This window comes from Phocoena phocoena, chromosome 1 (genome assembly GCF_963924675.1).
Source record: "Phocoena phocoena chromosome 1, mPhoPho1.1, whole genome shotgun sequence".
NCBI lineage: Eukaryota > Metazoa > Chordata > Mammalia > Artiodactyla > Phocoenidae > Phocoena > Phocoena phocoena.
Window position 1 is genome coordinate 35,271,012 of NC_089219.1, and position 16,696 is coordinate 35,287,707.

At 44.2% G+C, this 16,696-nt stretch overlaps 2 protein-coding genes across 2 annotated transcripts in view; one reads left to right on the forward strand and one right to left on the reverse strand.

Moving 5' to 3' along the window:
* Positions 1-3,453: 3,453 nt before the first annotated feature.
* Positions 3,454-10,271, reverse strand: EBNA1BP2 (EBNA1 binding protein 2). Its single transcript, XM_065880229.1, has 9 exons — positions 10,000-10,271; positions 9,833-9,916; positions 9,460-9,629; positions 8,731-8,854; positions 7,555-7,644; positions 5,846-5,921; positions 5,518-5,611; positions 3,787-3,949; positions 3,454-3,640 (listed from the first exon to the last, which is right to left on the reverse strand). The coding sequence occupies exons 1-9, from the start codon at positions 10,063-10,065 to the stop codon at positions 3,590-3,592; spliced, it is 918 nt and encodes a 305-aa protein (XP_065736301.1). The 5' UTR covers positions 10,066-10,271; the 3' UTR covers positions 3,454-3,589.
* Positions 10,272-10,648: 377 nt separating this feature from the next.
* The window catches only part of CFAP57 (cilia and flagella associated protein 57), a 77,502-nt gene continuing 71,454 nt past the window's right edge, over positions 10,649-16,696 (forward strand). The window contains exon 1 of the mRNA XM_065889203.1: positions 10,649-10,805. Coding sequence (XP_065745275.1) covers positions 10,649-10,805 — 157 coding nt within the window. The remainder of the gene's footprint in view (positions 10,806-16,696) is intronic.

Below are 16,696 nucleotides of genomic sequence, written 5' to 3' on the forward strand. Positions count from 1 at the left end.
AGGTCTGACTTTTACCATCCTGAGTCTCACATTTCTCCCTTCTGGTTCATATCCTTAATTTAATAAACTAGGGGGAGAATTCCAGTTAAAGATGGCAAACTAAAGGCCTACAATATCTCCTCTGCCTTCCAGACCCCAGTAAAGGATAATACATGGATTTTTTAAAAGGTATGAACCCACAACAGAGAAAATGAGAGAGAAACCTTAGCAGCCAAGAAGACTGAAGCCATGTTTAAAAGACGGAAAGCTGATGGAAGAGGGTGGAGGAGACCACAAAATGCGAGCGGGACACCTCTGAGCACAGAGCTCCGCCCCCCAGAACTCTGGAGGGAGGTCAGGACTCTGGACTGAGCGGGGTGTGTGGGAGGGAACTGAAATGGCCACTGGGAGGGGGGCTCTGCAGGGAGTCTCCTCCACACACCCCAGCACCAGGCGTGTAACAGCTCCCACGCTGGAGGTTTACTCTTGGAGAAATGGGCAAAGCCCAGGGCTCAGGGACACTAAGTAAGACGTGTCAGGCTGAAGACAATGACCATCTGTGAAAAGGAGGTTGAACCTCTCACTCGCACATGCTGTGTTTTTACCCCGGGTTTGAAGCTAGAGGGCTCCTTTCTGAAAAAAATGAAACAGCTCTAAAGAAAAGACCCCCCCCCCCCCCACGATACCATTTGAAGGTCCTGGGAAACAAGAACCGGGGAACGTCCAGGCAGGTGAACACACGGAGGTGCTGGGAGAGTCACTCGCCCAGGGAGGGCATGGACGCTCTGTGCACTGCCCCCCACCCTGCCCCCGAATCCCTTGCTCTCTGTATCTCTTCCATCTGGCTCTTCCTGACTTATGCCTTGAGGGGTGAAGCCATATATTGCTGCGGTCACTCCTGCTTTTGTATCCTGCCAAGACTGAATGGAAGCTCCAACGCTGAGTGGCCTCACCCTGACAGCCATTTTCATACAAGGCTGGACTAGACCAATTATTAGTGACTACATGGGAATCTAGAAGGGGGCCAGTATCTCGTAACTGTTACAAACTTTTTGCTCTAAGGAATCCATGGTCAATGACCAAAGGGTGACCTGTGATATCGTAGAAAGAGATTTGGTCTTTTCCTAGTTCCTGACGCAGAGCTCCTAAATCCTTTGTAATTTCCTAAAGGATAGGGGTGGTAGGAGGGTCTTTTGTTCTAATGAGGTGACTCTTAGCAGCCTCTAGACAGCTTCAGCATGGGGGCTGCTCCCCAGGAAGACCAAGTCTTGGTTAGAAACTTGCAACTTTCAGCCCCACCACCCAACCTCTGGGGAGGGAGGAGGAGCTCAAGATTGAATTAATCACCAATGGCCCATGATTTCATCAATCACGCCCACATAATGAAACCTCCAAAGACCCCTGGACTGCAGGGTTTGGAGAGCTTCTGGGTGGGTGAACACATCAAGGTGCTGGGGGGTGGCAGTATTTTAACTATCAGGATTTGTGGCTTGAGTGTGCCTGGTATTTGGATGCACCTGGTCTTCCTTTAAGGTAGTGTTGATTATTGCTAGATTACTGGATTTTCTTGAGTGGTCATTAGCTTACAACAGCCTCCTGAATGCCTTTAAAATTCCCTGTCTTTGATCCCCTAGTGGGATTTCTAAACGAATTGTCCTACTCTATCCCTATCAGATTCACCTCCAACATTTTATCATTTGTACTTTCAATGCCACAAAATATCTCCAAGAGTCCCTTTAATGGGAAGTTTTCTGCCAGTGTCACTTCCTCTGGGACATCATCATCCTTTCCATCATTTTCCTCATTCTGTTAAGTTCACATTCACTACTTCTCTGGCTGCATCTCTATCTAGTCTCTACAACAGCAGCCTCGTCTCCATCCCCCCATCACCTGTCTCTCCTATAACTCCATTTGCATTCTATTCCATTTTACTTCCAACCTTACCACTTTTCATTTCTTTGCCGCACTTTCATCTGTTGGTCAATTCCCTCTTTCAATGACTTACTTTTGTAAAACACCATGTGGATTTATCGCTGGAGATGAGACAACACAAGTGCACTCCTTGCCACCTGTGCATGAACTAAATAACAGGTGTGCAGTGGCCAATCACCCACATGCTTCAAAAGCAGTGGTATTTGGCCACTATTCATTATGTTTCTTTTATGCAGTGGTTTATGAACTGAAGAGCCAGCAGCAAAGTTTCTACTTTCTGCAATTACTTGGTTAACAATACTTTGGTAACTGAAACATGAACAGTCTTGTCGAGGAACACTGCTGCTATAACTGCACCTTGATAGCTGAAGTCCACGTACATTGGAACAAAGCAAAGCAAGAACAGCCTGGACTCGGTAATGGGAACTGCTAGCTCCTACTTATCTTTCAATGCATGGAATTGCATTTTAAAGCAGTATGGGGGCTAATGCTGAGTTCTATAAAGTATACCTCTGAAATTAAGGAAAGTGATTCCATTTGCTATAAAGAAAAAAAAAAAAGGAAAGAAGGTACATTGTTTTCAAAACCTTTAGAAGTACTCAAATCAGTAATTTACTTTTGTCCCTACCAGTGTGAACTCTGGCAATCTGTGTTCACCTTTCTTAAAGCTCTCAATATGTTCCACATTTAGTTCAAAGTCTCTGAGCTGAAGCTCCTTATTGGAATTACTATACGTTACCCCATTCACTGCCATTGTACAGACTGTCAAAATAGGTCAGGGTTAAACATGGTGGTCTTCTGAGAACACGACTTGTTTGCTTGGAATTTTGCTCATTGAAATTAGTTTACAAAAACTAAATTCATTCTTTTTGTTCTAGAAACTCAACATCATAGGAAACCAGAGAGATCCTTTTTTAAGTCCCAATGATGCTACAAGGAAACAATGTGAAAATCAGTTGTTTTTTCTGCCTAAGCATATAGAGCTCTTAGATATCTGTGGCCTCCTTAAAGTATGGCTTCTGAACTGGAATAGAGAGAGGAGGGCAGGGAAGCTGTCTTCCTTTCCCACCTTTCAAGATACAGGAAAGCCCAAACACGGCCCGCCCACCACATCCAACCCGTGCACAGCTCCCAGCCAGCAGTGGAGAAGCTTCAAACGTGCACCACCATGGCTCAGCAGACATTAGGGAGAGCCACCCCCCCCCAGCAAAATAAGCCTACGCAGGTATACACTCTCATACGGCAGGCAGTGTCCTAAGCATTTTCCACATATTAACTCAAGGCTGAAAGGAACCCTCTTTGGTAGATACTATTACCACGTCTACATGGAGATGACAAAGCACAGAAAAATTAACTGGCCCAAGGTCAAGCAGCAAGTATGCAGCAGAGCCAGGTGCCAAACCGAGCAGTCTGGCCCCAGAATCCATGCTTTTAACTTAAACAGGGCTCACTTATTTATTATCAACAAATGGCAGTATTATTTAATATGTAAAAAGTAACTTCTAAATCTTTTAGTCTTGAGTTTTTAACCAAGAATATATATTTCTCTGAAAATTTTTCTTTAGTTTATTGAAAGAATTTTTACAAAAGGAAACCAACAGAAGGGATCCAATTGCATTGTGAAATCCCAAGTCTCCATCCCTTTTTCTTGGTCTTTGTATACAAAGATGCTGCCTATTTAGCGTGTTCTGCTCTTCATTTTCTCTCTTGTCCGTTTTCCGGGTCTCTTCTGCAGAAAAGGAAACACCACATGTATTCACACAGCAGTTGGCCTTCTGCCTCAGGGTCAGGATACAGGGAAAGAAAGGGAAGGGGAGGGGCGGGGTGGGAGAGGAAGCTGCTCTGGCCCCTCACCTGCGCCCCCAGCTCACTTACATTTGATCCTTTCTTTCCAGGCCTCTTGAGGCCCTTGCCATGAGCTATCTTGGCCCGGAAGCCGGATACATCATCATAGCTCTCACGAGTGTTCCACTTGGAGCCTTTCTTCTTCCCACCATAACCAAACCTCTGGTTTTTATAGCGTCGCTTGGCACTGGGCCTGGAAAAAAGCAGTCTTACACGTTACCCTCAGCACTGCAAATCCTGATGAATGTAATGACCCAAGAATACCCTCAGTTTCCTATCTGTACAGGTACTACTGTACCTAGAATCTCATCCTTGGCCCTACATTTCTACTCTACCAACTCCCTAGGCAAGCTCATCTCTTTACAGTCTTAACCACCAAAGCAGGAAAACAAAGCAAGAATCAGGAAAAGACCCAGATATGTCGTGTGGCTTTTACCACTTATCTTCAGAAACCTTTCTACTTACACTAAATCTTGCTAAATCATCCTCAGTTGTTTCAGTTCCTCTCAAGTATATTAAATGCAGTTAACATTCAGGTGCCATACATTTCAAAACTGGTCGTCCCACAGGAATCTCAATTCACCATATCCAAAGTCACACGTCACCTCCCTTCTAGACTGGTTTCAGCTCCTGTATCTATGTCCTAACTTGAGGCTGGTGGTCCTACCATCTACTCAGCCACCCACACTGTGAACCTGGAGTGGGCCTTGATTCTTCCTTCTTTCATTTTCTACACCCAGCTCAGTTACTGAGACCTGCTCATTTAACCTCCTGAATATTTCTTCAACCCATTTTCTCTTCTCTACCCCCGTTAACACTTCTATGTCATTATCTTGTTCTCTGGACTTCTGTAACAGTCCCCGCCTCCCTCACTTACACAAGCAACACTGAAATATTTAAAATATGAACGTGACCTGCTCGCTATTTTGAATAAAGCCCATCAGCGGCTCCCCACTGACTGCTGGATACAGCCCAGGCTCCTCACAAGGCCAACGAACGCTGCCCTGTGCCCGGCCCAGGTCCCCCCAGCTACACCGCGCCACTCCTTGCCCACGCTGTGTCCCTGTGATACCGAATGCTGGCTGCTCTCATCTCTACGCTCCTGCTCATTAGTGTTCTTCTTTCTTCCCGAAACCCCGTGTCTCTCCCGTTCTGGTTGATTCCTTCCTATTCATGCCTCAGACTAAGCTCAGGTGTACCCTCCTCCAGGAAGTCATCACCTGACCCTGACCCCTGGACCATGTCACATATTTCTAAAATGTCCTTCCAGACTACTATATCTAATGCCTCTATCACAGCATGTACTATATTATACAGAAATGACCATTTCCCCCAGGACGGGTGTCCAGAAATGCATAAAGGTAAACAAAAAGAACCAGTATTAATATCCAACATTATCCCTTTCAATCTTCCTAATATTAAGAGGCACTTACAATTTTCTCATTTTCATAGATAAGGAAATTAACATTTAGAAAGGTGAAGTAACCTGCTCAAAGCCACCCTCCTAATGAGCGGCAGAGTCCAGATGGGAACCTTAGGTCTGTACACTTAACCGTCACACGTGAGGAATCAACTTCTACCGAGTGTTCACTCAAAATGTGCCAAATCCTGAAATCGCCTCATTTTAAACTTCAAAGACTGATGTGGCTGAACGGGCCCATCACACGGCCTGTATCTGTGGCCACACTCTCTGCACTGAGGTCACACTGTGAACTGTGGCCCTGCATGCACCACCACCAAAACAGAACCCGGCACCCATACCCCTTCTTCATCTGCTGGCCTTTGGCTCCTTCTTTCGTGCTCCGTGCGACGGGCTTCTGATCTCCCTCCAGGAAGTCCAGTTTATCAGAGAAGCCTGGGAGTGAAGAAGTACTTTGATCAGCGCCATCACATTTTAAGAAAAGGTTAAGCTTCGAAAGAAGGATGTTACTTATGGAATTGGTATTAAGAGGCCCATCTTGCTCCCCACACCATTCCCAAGCCTTAGGTCCAGTAGTTCCCAATCAATCAAGCCTCTAGAACACTATGTGTTTGTTAGAATTAGCAGGTACCCCTGCTCCTCTGCAGCCTTAGGAGAGAATGTACTCACCTTTCTGATATTTCTTAATGGCACTCATCATGTGTGCTTTCTCCCGCTGCCGCTTCTGAAGAACTTCTGTTTGCACCTGGACGTGGACACAGGACTGTCAAACCCACTCCAAGCCGGCACTACAAGTGTCTACATTCTCTCAGTAGCCACGCCGTGACATTACCACCACCGCTGAACACTGACTATGTGCCACGACTACACTAAAGCTCTAAGGATATTCTCTATTTCTCGTCTCAACCACCCAGTGAAGTAGAAATTCTTATGACCCCGAAACTGAAGCACAGAGAGGTTACACAACTTGACTGAGTCATACACGAGAAAGTGCGGAGCTGAGATTCACACCCAGGCAGTCTGCACCCTTACCCCATGACACAACCTGCCTACAAAACTGCATAAATCATGTTTATGTCTACATCCAATTCTCCCACTAATTATATTTGGGCAGATTAAATATCTAACCTACTGTTGCTAGGCATGAAAGTACCAACGGAGAAAACAATCTCCCTGAAAAACAAAGAAAAAAAGCTTTAAGGACAAAAAGAGATGATTGAACTCTAAGGCAGCACTCCTCCATCTCAACACTATGACAGCTGCGGCGGGATCACTGTGTGTGTGGGGGGCACGGCCTGCCCTGGGCACCGTAGCGTGTTCAGCAGCCTCCCTGCCCTCGAGCCACCAGCTGCCACCAGGACGCGACGACCAAAAATGTCTCCAGCATTGCCAAATGTTCCCCGGTAAGCAGAATCGTCCGCCACTGAGAAACACAGCCCTGAGGTTTCCTCACATTAGAAACAAGGGGCTAATGGACCCGACTAAGTTATTCTTTCCTTTGATAATTTAAGTTCTGTTAAACCAATTGCCCAAGTCTTTGAGTTGATCTCAACCACCAACCACATCCATCCAATAGATCCACAGCTGCCCTCGTGCAGAGCCCAGGATGCTAATCTGCTCATACCCTGCTGAGGATCCATCAGGGAAATAACTGCAACTGTGGACGGCGGCTCAGCACCCAGATCACGAGTGTTTACGTCCAAAATGTTAACAAGGTCTTAACACCCATGCTGATCCTCTTCACAGTCATTTCTTCCCACAACCCTAAGTTTAGTTCCTGTCATCTTCCTTCTTAGGTAACCATGAAATAAATAAGGAAATCAAGGAAAGTTTCATGGTATATGCCTTCTGGCTTTACATTAGAACTCAGTCACAGTTCAAACATACTGGTGCCATTTTTTCTGATTGGATAACAATCAATAATATGATTGATTCCTTCAAGGACTTTATAATCATCTAGGCCAGTGAGTCTCAAACCAGGATGTGTATTGGAAACATCTGAGAAGATTTAGGGGCAAGGGATGAGAACATACAGATTCCCAAAGTTCCCAAAGCCTAGAAATCTGCTTTGAAGTTTCCCCAGTTGACTGTGCTGTGAGGTCAGGTTGGGAAACCATTGATCTGGACCCAATTCTCTGCTGTACAGGTGTGCAAACTGCAGCCCAGAGAAGCGCATGACTTGCCGGTAGTGACCACACTACCTCTGGCCACACACAGGTGTCCAGGAGGGATTGTGCTCACGGACACTAGCACCCATGCCACTGTGAAACAGTAAACACACGATGGAACACACACGGGGCACGGAACCAACGCAGACCAAGCAATCTACCGACAGACACACTCGGCCCCATCCCAACCCCGCTCCTTTTCCCTCCCACCTTCTTTCCGTATTTCCTAAGTGCTCGCAGCTGCTTAGCCTTCTCCGACCTCTCCATGGCGACCTGTTTAGCCTGCAGCTTCTGTCGAATCTAAAACACAAAATATTATCAGCTTATGTTATTTGAAAATGGGATGACTGCTGCTTAGGATGCACTGCAGCAGGGAGCAGTTATCCCCAGCTCTGCAGACTATGGGGCTCAAAGGGACCTTGTGAATCATCTACTTCAAGCCCTGCGTTCTACACACAAGGACGACAAGGCCCAGAGGCTGACCACTTTGTCCAAGACACCAAAAGTCTCAGCCTTGCAACCAGAATATCAAAGCGACCTCCCTCCTCCCAGTGTGCTGTTTGATCCATTACGCAAAATGGCATGGTACCAGGAGAGAAGACTAACTTCTCTCCATCCCTACTGTCGGCAGACTGTGGTGAAACCAGTCTGCAGCTTCGGCCCCCTTCTCCAATACACCACATACACAATAAAAGCTCAAACAGATATCAGGTACCTAGCAGCATGCATTAAACATACACATTTCAGTTAAAGGATGAGCAGTTGTCAGTTTGAATGTGCAGAGATGGGTCTGGGCTCGTCTCTAGATTAGCTTCCCTGAGTACACTGAGAAAAGAAAATCCAGCTTGAGACCCAAGGGAATTATTTAGGTATATCTTGGATTAGATGTTGGTAATTCTCTGCCTCCCAAAGTTGAATGAGGGCAAATTCTACCTAACTCTAAATTATATCAAATCTGAGCCATATATTAATCCTTCATTTTACAGAAGAGGAAAACTGAGGCCCAGAGAAAGGTAACTGTCTACCAGTTATAGTGCTGCCCCCAGGCATTGGCAGGAAAGAACTATTGTCTTTTCCACGCATCATGCCATGACCAAGCCAGTTAGGAAATGCATAAAGGCCATCTTTACTTCAGGGACCACACTTCTTACAGTACTTTCCTCCCCTTAACTGTTTAAATTGGGAAAATGTCACCCTTACATTTATCCAACTGGTGGCGATTGGCACGAATCTGATGTAGATAACTGAGATAATAATTGTCCACTGACAACCCATTCCCTATCAGTGGGCTTATGCCTATGTGTAAATGTTAAAGGAGATAAGCCAGCTGAATACCCTTAAGTACAACGCCTCAGCTATCCAGAGAAAACCCTTTCTGTTTCTCACCTTCTGCATCTGCTGATCAGACTTGGCCATCTCTGCAAAATAATCCGTGGGCCGCTTGGTAGGGACTTTGAGCTGATGGAGGCGGGGCAATACTGCAAGCACTGCTGCCTGGGCCTGACAGTAGCTGAGGATGTAGGACAAAAGTGTAAAATAAGCTAAGGGAGAGAGGCCTTACATCCTTTTCACTGCTCTCATGAGGCATCCAAGGTCAGGACTCTCAACATCTGACCTCCACCAGCAAGAACACACACACGAACAAAAACAGTAATAAAACCTCATTAACTTAATGGGAGAAATTGAGATGTACACTCTTTTTAAAAGGAGTGGGGAGTATTGCTAAAAATAAATTAGTAGTTTAAGAGAATGACCACTTTAGAAGTGCCCATTAACTTACAAACAAATGCTAATTACACATTCTTATTTGGTCACTAAGAAGAGCCTATATAAGGGCGTTCCGTAAGCAAATTTTTGTTCTAATAATTAACTGTACACACACACACACACACAAACTTTAAAACTGGGTATTTGAAAATAAACTGGACTTTAAATTGTGATTGCTGGACAAAGGGGCTCTTCTCTCAACCAGGGAGAATCTCCTAGCTCTTCAGTCCAAAGAAGCCTTCCTCCCTACACCCCGGCCTACGACACCTCTGAGGAGTACGGGCTCACGGCTTCCCCCTCTCCAGCACAAGAACCCACAACCTCTGCCACATCTGAAAACATACATACAAGCTCATCTCACGCTGAAAGTCATCTTCTGGATCAACAGCTTTCTGATCCTTGTTCTGAGATGTTGCCTGCGGTCCACGGATTGCCGGTACCGGACCCAGGGTCACATCAAGCCTTTCAACCCATTCCAGATCCCGTTTGAATTCAGCCAAACACTGCTTCAGGCCATTCTAGGAAATTCAGACACTAAGCTCGCAAGACAGTAACAGGCCAGTGGATGAAGAGCTAACCCCCAAGACCCCGACAGGTAGTTGACCCTCTTGGCAATACGCAGGTTGTGTCTTTCCTGGGACTAGAACGCAGCCTCCCGAGCACAACGGTGCCTCGCGCGCATCCCAAGTCCAGCACCCTCCAACCGGGCGCCCGAGCTCACCACGTCGTTCACGGCCTTCTTCGGCCCCTCTAGCACCACGTTGAGGCCTGGCTTCAGAAGCCCTCGGGAAAACGCCTCCTGCAACTACAGGGCACGATCGGCGGTCAGTACCGGGGAGTGAGGACCCCTCTCCTGCGCGCAGCCCCACGAGCTCGGATGACACCTACCTCTCTGTCTGTGACAAGGGAGTCGTCAGAATCCGAGTCCGAACCTGAGAGCGGGGGAGTGTCCATCTCCCAGCACGCACGTCCACACCCGCCGGAGGAAGCGAAGGCGCCCGAGGCCCCCGCGCCTGGAAAAGGGCTCCCCTCGTCGCCACCTCCGCCCGCTTTCAGCCCCCTGCCCTCCCGCCCGCTGCTCCACGTGGACTCGAACTGCACCAGCTCCCGAAAGCCCCCAGATGCAGCTGAACTTTCTGATAGGAGTTCCGCTTCCGGCTGCTGACACACTTCCGGTTTCCCGTTGCTATAGGAACCGCTCCGGCGTCTGGGAGTGCAGCGTTGCTTGGGATTCGTAGGCGTAGTACCCTGTATACACGCGTGCTCTGGTGATCTAGAGAGCAGAAGCGGCAGGTGGGAACGGTCCCTCGGGGTCGTCCGGAGGAGCAGGAAGCCACGAAGGCCAAAGGAAAGAGGAGAGGCAGGAGCGGGGTCGGGGGCGCGGGAGAAGGTTGCTGGGGGGAGGGGGCGGAGGAGGAGTCCAGGAGAGGATCTAGAGGCGTGTCGCGGGGGCGGGGACGGTAATGTGGGCGGGGTGACGCGCTTCTCCAGGCTCACCAGCTGCGCTGCATCTTCAGCGAAACTCCTTACTGGGACCATGTCCACTGTGGTAGCTCAGTCGCTGCATGTTTTTGGTCTTCGATCCCACGTGTCCAACAACGTGTTCTTCTTCGATGAACAGATCATTATATTTCCTTCAGGAAATCACTGTGTGAAGTACAATGTGGATCAGAAGTGGCAAAAATTCATTCCAGGTAAAACGCTTTCCAATCTGACGCATACGTAACCGTGTATGCCACATATAACCCCATAATACCGACACGACGATTGAAAGGAAACTTTTTTGGCCAACTTGAATATATATATAGTTCTATAAATGTAGAAGAAATACATGTCTACTTGCCATATTTAATGTATAGATTAATGAATCACACATACATAGTTAAAATCACATGTAAAATCATGTTAATTTAAAAGTACTTTTTTTCACTGTGATTTAATGAAAAAAATTCTTTTAAAGAGTTTCATGCATCTTCAATATCATTGTCTTTGTCGTCACCAGGGCCACTTTTTGAGTTTTCTAACAGTTTTCCAGAGTACACCACTTTCATGACAGCACCTTTTGAACCCATGTATGGTGAAGACACTGGAGATTTCAGCCCAAGTCACACATAACCGTCTGTATACTGTAACATTTGGTTTCGTTTGCATTGGTGCTGCTAATAATATACATGATTTCCACAGCTTAACCACCTACTCTCTTTTTCCACTCTTTTTTGCACTCAACATGTTTTATTGTGACTTGCATACAAAAGACTGTGCACTACATATATGTAATATTTAAAGAACTATATATAATAAAATGAAGATCTGTGAACCCACCAACAGGAGAGTAAATAGAACATTACCAGTTCCAGTGTTTCTCCCTGACTTCATTCTTCTCACACATGCAGACTCTCACTCCACCCTGGACTTTGTAATTATTCCCTTATTTCTCTACGTAATTTTACCACATCTCTATCTGTGTGGCCTTATGTAAGGTATCCTTTTTGTTTGTGCTCTTCACCAACTTTATATAAATGTAACCATAGTGTATGTATTCTGTGACTTCTTTTTTTCAACGACATACTTTTGACATTCATGCATCTTGATACATATTAAGTGAGTTCATTTTATTACTCATAGGACTCTAATTCTCAATTATATTTATCCATTCTAGTGTTGATGGACATTTGGGAATGAACTTTTTTTGCTATTTCAAATGATGCCACTATAAACATTGTTGCACATGTGTACTTATCCACTTGTGCAGAGATTCTCCAGGGCACACACCAGGACTAAAATTACTGGGTAATGTGGCAGTACCAATTCACACTGCCATTCCTCCACAACCTCACCCTCATTTGCTATCTTTCTAGTTTCTGTTTCCTAATTTTTGCTCATCTGATGCTTGAGAAAGGGCATCTTATTGTGGTTTTAATGTGCATTTATCTAGTACAAATGAGGACGAATAACTTTTCACATGGTTAAGGGGCTACTCATTCTGTGAAATGTCTTAAGTCTTTTATCCATATTCTGTGTTTTTTGGGGGTAATTTTCTTACTGATTTATGGGCACACTTTATAGTTTATGCCAATCCTTTGTCAGATATATATATATATATATATATATATATGTATTATATATATATATATATATATATATAAAGCAAATAATTTCTCCCAGTTTGAGGCTTGTGTTTTCTTCCTCCTTATGGTATGATGGACAGAAATTCTTAGTTTTAATGAAGTCAAATGTGTCAACTTTTTCCTTTTTGTGTCTTGTTAAGGAATCATCCCTTACCCCAAGCTTATTCTCCTGTATTATCTCTTTGGTGCTCTACACATTTGCCTCTCACCTTTTAGGCTCTGGGTTAGGAGGGTGCTGAGTATGTTAGGGGAATAGCAAGGAGGCCAGTGTGGCTGGAGTGGAGTAAATGGAGGAGGAGTGAGAGGTGAGGCAGAGTAATGGGAGCAATGTCACATGGGCTTTGAGGTCAAGGACTCCTACTCTGAGTGAAGTGAGAAGCCAGCAGGGGTGGGGGGGTGGGGGCGGGGGATGAGGGGGGATTCTGAGCAGAGTGACATGATCTGACTTATGTTTCAACAGGTTCCTTCTGGCTACTGTACAGAGAATAGATTTAAGGAGGGGCAAGGGAGGAAGCAGGAGACCAGCTGAGAGACCATTGCTATTAATATAATCCAGCTGAGAGAGCATGGTCGCTCGCAGCAGGTGGCAGGCAATAGGGTGGTGAAAAGAGACCAAAGCCTGCCTGTATTTTGAAGGTGAAGGTGACAGGTTTCCTCATAGACCTGATGTAGGTGGAAGAGAAAAGGAAAAAGCAAGGGTTTTGGCCTGAGCAACCAGAAGGATGGAGTTGCTGCTAACTGAAGCAGGAAAGACTTCAGAATGAGCAGGCTTTGTGGAGCGCATCAGGAGGTTAGTTTTTGACATGGGAAGACTGAGATGCCTGCTAAATATGCAGATGGGATCCTAAGCAAGCACTTTGATGTCAGGTTTGGGTTCAAGAGAGAGAGAGGTCCAGGCTGGTGATAGAAATTTGAGGGTCATCAGCATGGAGGTGAAATATTAGGTCCTTAGAATGGATTGGATCCCCCAAGGAGTGAATATGTTTATGAAAGAGAAGGTGAAAGATTGGGCTCTGGGGCCCTCCGACATATAGTGCCAGGGAAATGAGGAACAACCTGCAAAAGAGTTTTTGGAGGAGTAGCCAGAAAGATAAGAGGAAATCCATGCAAGAGGTGAACGTATTTCAAGGAGGAATCAGTCACTGACTGGGTTAAAACAATGAGAAAGCATTTACAGACTCTGCAGTCAGCGTATATTGGTGGCAGGCGCTGGTGATTGAAAGAATGAATAAGAAAGAAAGCCAGACCAGGAGCTCTCAGTATTGTAGTGGGGACAGGTATGTATTCAAATGAGCGGGACTATGTAAATGAGCAGCACACCTGCTAGGCCAAGTACAGCCCTGGTACAAAAGCACAGAGGAGGGAGTGAACTGTTGCCCTTTCCGTCCTCCAGGCAATCTCATCTATGTGCACACTTTAAACTCCACACCGTGACTTTTTAAAAAATTTTTTTCTAAAGGCCAAAAGTAAATATTTCTTTTATTGTTTTATACAGTGTTTGTTTGTATACCAGCTTTTTGTTAACTGTTCCTTCTTGTTTCTCCACCTTCCTTTCTTTTTTTCTTTTTTTAAATTTTTACTGAGGTATAATTGATTTACAATGTTGTGTTAGTTTCAGGTGTACAGCAAAGTGAATCTGTTATACAAATACATATATCCACTCTTGTTTAGATTCTTTTCCCATATAGGCCAATACAGAGTACGGAGTGGAGTTCCCTGTGCTATACAGTAGGTCCTTATTAGTTATCTATTTTATATATAGTGGTGTGTATGTATCAATCCCAGTCTTCCAAATGATCCCTCCCTCTGCCTTACCCCTCAGTAACCATAAGTTTATTTTCTGTATCTGTAACTCTATTTCAGTTTTATAGATAAGTTCATTTGTAGCCTTTTTTTAGATTCCACATATAAGCGATATCATATGTTATTTATCTTTCTGTATCTGACTTATTTCATTCACTATGAGAATCTATAGGTCCATCCATGTTGCAGCAAATGGCATGATTTTGTTCTTTTTTATGGATGAGTAATATTCCATTGTATATATGCACCACATCTTCTTTATCCATTCCTCTATCTATGGACATTTAGGTTGCTTCCATGTCTTGGCTATTGTGATAGTGCTACAGTGAACATTGAGGTGCACATATCTTTTCCAGTTATGGTTTTCTCCAGTTATATGCCCAGGGTGGGATTGCTGGATCATATGGTAACTCTATTTTCAGTTTTTTAAGGAACCTCCATACTGTTCTCCATACTGGCTGTACCCGTTTGCGTTCCCACCAACGGTGTAGGAGGGTTCCTTCTCTCCACACCCTCTCCAGCGTTTACTGTTTGCAGATTATTTTTTAACATCTTTATTGGGGTATAATTGCTTTACAATGATGTGTTAGTTTCTGCTGTATAACAAAGTGAAACAGCTATATGTATACATATATCCCCATATCTCCTGCCTCTTGCATCTCCCACCCACCCTCCCTATCCCACCCCTCTAGGTGGTCACAAAGCACCAAGCTGATCTCCCTGTGCTATGCGGCTGCTTCCCACTAGCTATCTATTTTACATTTGGTAGTGTATATATGTTCATGCCACTCTCTCACTTCATCCCAGCTTACCCTTCCACCTCCCTGTGTCCTCAAGTCCATTCTCTACATCTGCGTCTTTATTCTTATCCTGCCCTTCTTCAGTTCTTCAGAGCCATTTTTTCTTTTTCTAGATTCCATATATATGTGTTAGCATACGGTATTTGTCTTTCTCTTTCTGACTTACTTCACTCTGTATGACAGACTCTAGATCCATCCACCTCACTACCAATAACTCAATTTCGTTTCTTTTTATGGCTGAGTAATATTCCATTGTATATATGCACCACATCTTCTTTATCCATTCATCTGTCGATGGACACTTAGGTTGCTTCCATGTCCTGGCTACTGTAAATAAAGCTGCAATGAACATTGTGGTACTTGACTCTTTTTGAATTATGGTTTTCTCAGAGTATATGCCCAGTAGTGGGATTGCTGTGTCATATGGTAGTTCTATTTTTAGTTTTTTAAGGAACCTCCTTACTGTTCTCCATAGTGGCTGTATCAATTTACATTCCCACCAACAGTGCAAGAGGGTTCCTTTTTCTCTACACCCTCTCCAGCATTTATTGTTTGCAGATTTTTTGATGATGGCCATTCTGACTGGTGTGAGGTGATACCTCACTGTAGTTTTGATTTGCATTTCTCTAATAATTGGTGATGTTGAGCAGCTTTTCTGGTGCCTCTTGGCCATCTGTATGTCTTTGAAGAAATGTCTATTTAGATCTTCTGCCCATTTTTTGATTGGGTTGTTTGTTTTTTTGATGTTGAGCTGCTTGTTTATATATTTTGGAGATTAATCCCTTGTTGACTGTTTCATTTGCAAATATTTTCTCCCATTCTGAGGGTTTTCTTTTCTTTTTGTTTATGGTTTCCTTTGCTGTGCAAAAGCTTTTAAGTTTAATTAGGTCCCATTTGTTTATTTTTGTTTTTATTTTCATTACTCTAGGAGGTGGATTGAAAAAGATTTTGTTGCAACTTATGTCAGAAGTGTTCTCCCTATGTTTTCCTCTAAAAGTTTTTTTAGCATCTGGCCTTACATTTAGGTCTTTAATCCATTTTGAGTTTATTTTTGTGTATAGTGTTAGGGTGTGTTCTAATTTCATTTGTTTACATGTAACTCTCCAGTTTTCCCAGCACCACTTATTGAAGAGCCTGTCTTTTCTCTGTTGTATATTCTTGCCTCCTTTGCCATAGATTAGGTGACCATAAGTGCATGGGTTTATCTCTGGACTTTCTATCCTGTTCCATTGATCTATATTTCTGTTTTTGTGCCAGTACCATACTGTTTTGATGACTGTAGCCTTGTAGTATAGTCTGAAGTCAGGGAACCTGATTCCTCCAGCTCTGTTTTTCTTTCTCAAGATTGCTTTGGCTATTTGTGGTCTTTTGTGTTTCCATACAAATTGTAAAAATTTTCGGTTCTAATTCTGTGAAAAATGCCATTGGTAATTTGATAGGGATTGCATTGAATATGTAGATTCCTTTGGGTAGTATAGTCATTGTCACAATATTGATTCTTCCAATCCAAGAACATAGTATGTCTCTCCATCTGTTTGTGTCATCTTTTATTTCTTTCATCAATATCTTATAGCCCCATGACTTTTATCTCAAATCTATATTTCAGTCCAAACATCTCCCCCAGCTTTCATCATATCCAGCTGCCTGCTAGACCTCTTTAAAGTTCTGCAGTATGTACCTCACACACAATATATCCAGAATGGAATTTATCACTTCCTTTTTTCTCCCTCTTTCCTTAAGAGCCTACTATGCCAGCTATCCAAACACATGATAAGGATATGATTACAAAAATAATCTAGTCCTAGTATAAATATCCCAGAACCCAGTAATACACACATAAATGAACACAATGGA

Excerpts from the sequence above, each read along its gene's own strand:
- EBNA1BP2 (XM_065880229.1), bottom strand. The coding sequence starts at position 10,065 with ATGGACACTCCCCCGCTCTCAGGTTCGGACTCGGATTCTGACGACTCC. Across the intron at positions 9,630-9,832 it reads AGAAGGCCGTGAACGACGTG|AATGGCCTGAAGCAGTGTTT; the intron begins GTGAGCTCGGGC and ends TGAATTTCCTAG. Across the intron at positions 5,612-5,845 it reads CATTAAGAAATATCAGAAAG|GCTTCTCTGATAAACTGGAC; the intron begins GTGAGTACATTC and ends CTTCACTCCCAG.